We start from the raw sequence: 6,000 nt of genomic DNA, 5'->3' as shown, positions 1-6,000 counted from the left end.
CGCACGGCGCTGAGGAAGGGGTGCCGGTGCACGGCGCTGGAGGCGGCGCTGGAGGCGGCCGAGGTGGAGCTGAAGAGCCGCTTGCGGTCCCGCGGCGGCGAGATCCAGCGGTCCGGCGGCGGCAGCGGGCGGAGCTGCCCGCCGCGCCGCGAGTAGGTGCGCAGCAGGCGCGGCTGGAGCGGCATGGCCGCCGCGCCTCAGGGGCCGCCGCGGCGCCCGCCCGCCCGCCTCCGTTTCAAACGAGACCTCGCGAGAGCTGCGGGGTGGGGGGGGGCGAGAGGACGGCGGCGCCCCGCCCCCAGGGCCGCCCCCCCCCCCCCCGCGAGGAAACGCCTCCAGCCGTAACGGTTCGCTTCCAATCGTAACGGTTTGTTTCTAACCGTAACCGTTCCCTTCCAGAGCACCACGGCGTGCACGGTGGGCGAGGAGCCGGTAGCGGGCCTGCAGGGCTACGGCGGTGACGCAGCCGCGACGGTGAGCGACGTCGGCGGCCGCCGCTGTGTTAAAAGCGGCCCGCGGCGAGGCGCTGGGGGCCCGGCCCGGCCCGGCGCCCCGCCGTGACGCCCCCTTGTCGTTTCAGGCCGCGCGGGACGTGCAGTACCAGCGCGTGTACTGCTCCCTCAGCGCCGACTGGGACAACGTCACCGTGGCGGCCGAGCTCGCCGTCGCCGACGCGCAGCAGGTACGCGCGGGGGRCGGTGCTGCCCGAGCCCCTCGGCCCCGCGGGGTTTGCAGGAAGGATTTCTTCCGCGCGCAGAGCTGTTCTCTGACCCCGTGGAGCGAGAGTAAGGTCTTATTCGTGGGGCTGAGGGCTCCGCAGCGGTGCTGCAGCCCCCTTGGTTCCCCCGGCAATGGGTACTGGCAGAACAGCTTGCGTGACAACACAAGCCTTGGTCTGTCCAGGCACTTGCTCACTACAATACAGTCATCTATAAGGGTACACATACAAGAAACTGTATGCAGGGTAGTTCTTACAGTCTGGGTAAGGATGCTGTTGGTTGCTGTTGCAGCATTTTTATTTTTTCTGAAGATGCTGTTAAGTGACTTTTATTTTCTTTGTGTTTATTCTTACTCTATAGTTCTTAAAACCCAGAACTGATTTGCTGGTCGCTGGGAAAATCACCTTCGACAGAAAACTCTATGTGGGCCTGAAAGAAGAGAATCATAATGCTGAGGTATCTGAGCACCGTGTAGGCAGCTTGGTCCTTTTCTTAGGGCAGGACGAGTGAGATCTAGATGTTTTTCTTGAACCCAGAAAACTGATCAACTTCCAGAGTTAAATCCTAGACCTTCTGAAGCAAACAACAATTCCACCATTGAATTTAGTGGAATCACGTTYTGGACTATAGGATGAAAGCAAAGGGAGGATACTTGCTAGCGTATACTAGGAAAATATTGAGGGTTTGTATTGAATTCTGGATATCATCTGACACTTGTGGGTAACAGCTCCTGTCCTCTCTGGGAAATTCCTTCTCTTTCCCCTAGTGAAGGCATGCCCTTTATTCTGAAGGATTGTTACTGGGGATTTTTGTAATTGCTGTAAACTTGTAGAAAACACTTAGTGAATTTAACTTCCTTGACTAGCTTTGGTATTAAAAAAAAAAAAAATCAGTTCCTATTGCATTGCAGAATACCTGCATAGGTAGGTTAATGCTGCATCTAGCATGGAGTTCAAAGGTTAAACATTAGTTCAAACTATATAGCTTTCTCAGTTAAAAACTAGCCAAGAAGAAAACAACTGACCTTCAGCATATGCTAAATTGGTCTTGATTCTGATCTAGATTGCTCTCGTCTTGCTGAAAGAGGAAGCATTTGATCCCTTGCCAGTTATCATAGGAAGCTCTGTTGGTGGCCTTCTCTTGTTGGCTTTCATTATTCTGCTCCTCTGGAAAGTGAGTATTGTTAACACACAACAAAATAGAGATCTTGTTATTAAAGGTACTTATGGTTTTAAGATTTCTCTAATTATGAAAGAGATTTCTTTAAACACACTGAAGGACATATCACTGTAAGAGCTCTGTCTTAGATGCCTCAGTGTCTTAGATTTGAACAAATTCCTATTCTGAGCATTGCAGTATAACCTCTCATTTTTTCATGCTATTTAAATGAGAAAAGCATTCCTTTTCACTTCTCATCTTAAACTGTTAATTAGCTGCTATATTTTAGAATGCAAATGGAGGCATTTCAGTAGTACTGGAAAAGAAACTCCTTCTCTGCATGCCTAGGTCTGTTGAACTCCTGTTTCAAAGTGTTCTGTGGAATGTTCGAACGTTATGAAGCGTTAGTAGACATTCTGAAGTGTTTTAAAAAATGGTAAAGGCTTACAGCTTTGTCAGAAATATGCTGGCTGCATTCTGCATTCACTCATTCATTTATAGCAACTCTGAGAGGGAAGAACTTGGAATTTTCATTTTAAAATTTAAGAAAAAGCAAAAACTAATGCATATGTGAAGAGTTAATAATTTTTTTGAATAATTTTTTTTCCAGTGTGGCTTTTTCAAAAGAAACTACAAAAATATGATGGAGCAAGAAGACAATTCCTGAAGACGAGGCTGGCCAAAGCAGAACACTCTTTATTCTGTCACCGGCTCTTTGGAAATACCGGAGTCAGTGTCTGGCTGAGATGCAAAACGAATCTCATTCCTGAGTTGGGATAGATCTATGAGACTCTAGGTTTTGGGACTCTCGCAACTGACTGTTTTGACTACGGGGGCCCTGCGCTTGTGGGCAGTTACCTGCTTGTTTAATTTGAACTGGCTGCTTGTTAAAAAGGGACTGCCTGGTACTGATCAACTAGACTCCCTGTGATAGATTTTGCTTTAATGTAGATATGCTAGGGAAAATTCAGCTTGGAGCCTGTGAGGTTTATGTATTGGATTGCACTCTTAGTTGTTGTGATACTGAGTGGTTCTTAAATTGATTTTAATACTAAATGGCTTTGGAATAGATTGAAATAGAAATAGATAGAGGAGGCTTTCCGTTCCGCTATTGCTAATGAAAATGGAGAGCCAAATGTTTTGTGTATATATGTATCTATATATACAAATATAAAGATTTTTGTGTTTTAATGCAGCAGAACATTTTTTGAAGTATCTAACTCTTGGAACCATAAGTGCATGTGGTGATGAGGTTTTTTTGTATCTCATGATCTCATTTCTGCTTTTCCATTTTGAGTTATTTTCAAATCCTGATTTGGTCACAAATAAAAATGTTTCATGGATCTCACTACCAGTTCAGAGAGACTCCTCTTGTATCATTAAATAGTTCCCTAAGCTGGGATGGTTAGCAACACCTGTTCCAAAGAAGCCCAGGAAAAGTAGCTATGTTTGAATTAAGAGCAGAACTGAGCAGTAAGCTGCAGCATTGATCACAGTCATGTTGCTACTCACCCTGATGGCAGTGAAGCAGAAAGTAGGGTGAGTCATGAGCAATTCTAGGTTGTCAGCTCTAGATTATCAGTAATTGCATCTTGCAGGAAGCAAGGTACCTAGCAGTGCCTTGTGGCTGGCTTTAGCCAGTACCAGGTGTTTTCTTTCCTGAGCAACGAAATGATCTCTAAAAAATAATGTCCCCCCCTCCATGCTCCCTGTTTTTACAAAAGAACAAGTACATTCACTTTGCAATATTCCTCTCTTTGGCTTTCTCTGTCCTTAATTGTGTAGTTGTTGTTATTTCTGTTGTATTCGGCTAACCATAAACCTCACAAATCTAATGTGTTTTTACACACAGCAGTAGAATAAACATAGACTTTCATTCAGACCTACAGAAAGCAAAATAGTTCCATGTCTCCCTTGGCTTAACCAATATTGCCTGATATTAACTAAAGTTAACAAGTACACTGTGGCCTGCGTTAAAGTTTCCTTGTAAAATTCCGGTCTAGTACCTGGGCAGAGCTATTAATGCTTCTCTTTAAGCTGTAACAGAGATCACCTTCATGATGGGATGGGCATTCTACAGGTGGTACAACCATTGGTATATCCTAGCTTTAAATTTGGCTGCAAAACAGGCAGAAATTGCTGACTGTATTGGCCTGCCTACTTGGGGCAAAAGTAAGAACAACCAGAGCAAGGTATTAAACAAATACAGGGCCTTTATATGACTTACTGCAGTACAAGAGAGGTGCTGAGATCTTGTGCTGTCGCCAGATCAGTTAGCAGCTGCAGCCGTTCTGCTAGCTTGAATTTCTGTAGGTCTCTCCCTCCAGGCTGGTTATAGAGCTCTTTGAAGCTGCATGCAGAGTGAATGGCTCCACACCTGCTCCCGAGTGTCAAGGACTGAGGAAATGAGACTTCCTAGAGGAGAGTTCTGAAAGGAAAATCTTGTCTGAACCAAAGAACTACCTAAGTCAGGGGGGGTTTTGTTGCAAGAGCTCTGTACCACTTGGGAAGAATGTGTCTTGACTAGTGTGAAAGGCTTTACTGTCTCCCTTTGTGTAAATCCTCTTGTTTTTTAGAGTTTTTTTTAATTGCAGCTTTTTTGAGAATAAATTCTTGTAAGAGAACTCTGGCTGAAGGCGGTTTGAGCAATTTGTTGTACCATTTCCCAGATAGCATAACAGCTCTCTGGAACTACTGCCCATCTCTCAGTCTGGGTGTTAGCAGAACTGTTGCAAAGTTGTTCCTCTCTGTGTGTCCTTTTAGTGGATGGGCTTTGATGGTGCATTTTGTACATGAAAAGCAGAATACGCTGGGCTGAGAGAGAGAATCACTTTGAAGAGCTTCAGGCAAGCTTCAGCTTCAAGCAGAGAAGCTATGCACAGTGGTGACTGAGGTGGTGGCATTATAAGGAAGCCACCTTCTTTTTCAAATCTTCCTTATTTATTTATTTATTTATAAGTTGTGGGGCATGTTGGCTTTTCTTTGGAGAGGGAAATGTCATGTGCTTTCTCCACAGCTCTACGCCAATCTAGTACTGAGTGATGTTTGGTGTGGACAGCTGCGCTGTTGTGGAAGGACTGCAATATACCAGCAGTTGTGCTCCTTACTGCCCATCTCCCTAGCAGTCACCCAGCCCGTCCTCCCTCCCAGACCATCTCCATTTCACACCGAAGTCCTGGCTGTTCTGAAGCATCAGGAGATCCCTGCAGTCAGATAGTACTTGGTAAGTCTGAGCACAGAAAAGCTGTAGGCAGTTTCTTGGTTGCTTTCCTAAATGAAGGGATGTTATTTGTAGAAGTCTGTGCTAAGAATAACGAGTTGCAAGGAGAGTTTTCTCAAGGCTAAATAAGCCCAGCTCCTTCAGCCACTCTTGTTATACTCCCTCTTTCTSTCATCTTTTCTAGTTTCTTCTCAAAATTAAATATCCTTGATTACTTGGGTCCCTTTTGATGTCCCTTATAGCTCTCAAGGAGGTCAGGTCTTGCAGTGGACTATGCCATTTTCCTTTTTAGATGTTTTTTCTTAAATGCATTATAGGATTCTGTGACTTGTAATTTCCGATGAGTGCCATTTGACTGCTTAATTCTTCACAATTGCTGTAGTGAATGTCAAACACGTTTGCAGTAATTGGATGGCACTTAAGGGATTAGTCAARACTGCCAAGATTTTGCAATGATCCAAACCACAGCTGGGTTTTTATGCTGTTTCCATGGAAGCCTTGCTTTTTCTGCTTCTAAATTTATTTACAATCAGCATTTCAAATAAAATCCTCTGTACAAAAGCCTTGTCAACATTTGTGGCCTTGCTCTATAGCCCTGACTTCACTGCACTCTGGCAGTGGCAGTTATGCCACCTCCCTGAATGACATGAGATTTGCAAATGACTTATTCAGAGTCATTAAATTCCTGACCCTAGCCAGGGTCAGGTGTTAGCAGCCTGTTCAGGATCCAGGTGTCAGGGAGAGATGACTCTCAATGCTGTTGGTGAGCCCAGGAGAGCAAGAACAGATGGCTTTTCTCTGCCCTTTGATGGGTGCTATCCTATTGCTTATCCCATCCCATCATTCCAGCCATTTTAAGTCTGAGTCCATGCCTAGCTCCGGATCATTCCAGGTTTCGATATT

General features: G+C 45.3%; 1 protein-coding gene across 1 annotated transcript in view; it reads left to right on the top strand.

Moving 5' to 3' along the window:
* ITGAE (integrin subunit alpha E) overlaps positions 1 to 3,236 on the top strand; it is a 29,739-nt gene extending 26,503 nt beyond the window's left edge. The window contains exons 31-35 of the mRNA XM_026055304.1: positions 346 to 474; positions 581 to 682; positions 1,080 to 1,175; positions 1,782 to 1,892; positions 2,488 to 3,236. Coding sequence (XP_025911089.1) covers positions 346 to 474; positions 581 to 682; positions 1,080 to 1,175; positions 1,782 to 1,892; positions 2,488 to 2,544 — 495 coding nt within the window. The 3' untranslated portion in view covers positions 2,545 to 3,236. The remainder of the gene's footprint in view (positions 1 to 345; positions 475 to 580; positions 683 to 1,079; positions 1,176 to 1,781; positions 1,893 to 2,487) is intronic.
* The last annotated feature ends 2,764 nt before the right edge of the window (positions 3,237 to 6,000 follow it).

This window comes from Apteryx rowi, unplaced genomic scaffold, assembly GCF_003343035.1.
Source record: "Apteryx rowi isolate R43461 unplaced genomic scaffold, aptRow1 scaffold_99, whole genome shotgun sequence".
Lineage (NCBI taxonomy): Eukaryota > Metazoa > Chordata > Aves > Apterygiformes > Apterygidae > Apteryx > Apteryx rowi.
The sequence above is the reverse complement of the archived record's forward strand: the minus strand, read 5'-3'. Positions and strand labels throughout refer to the sequence as shown.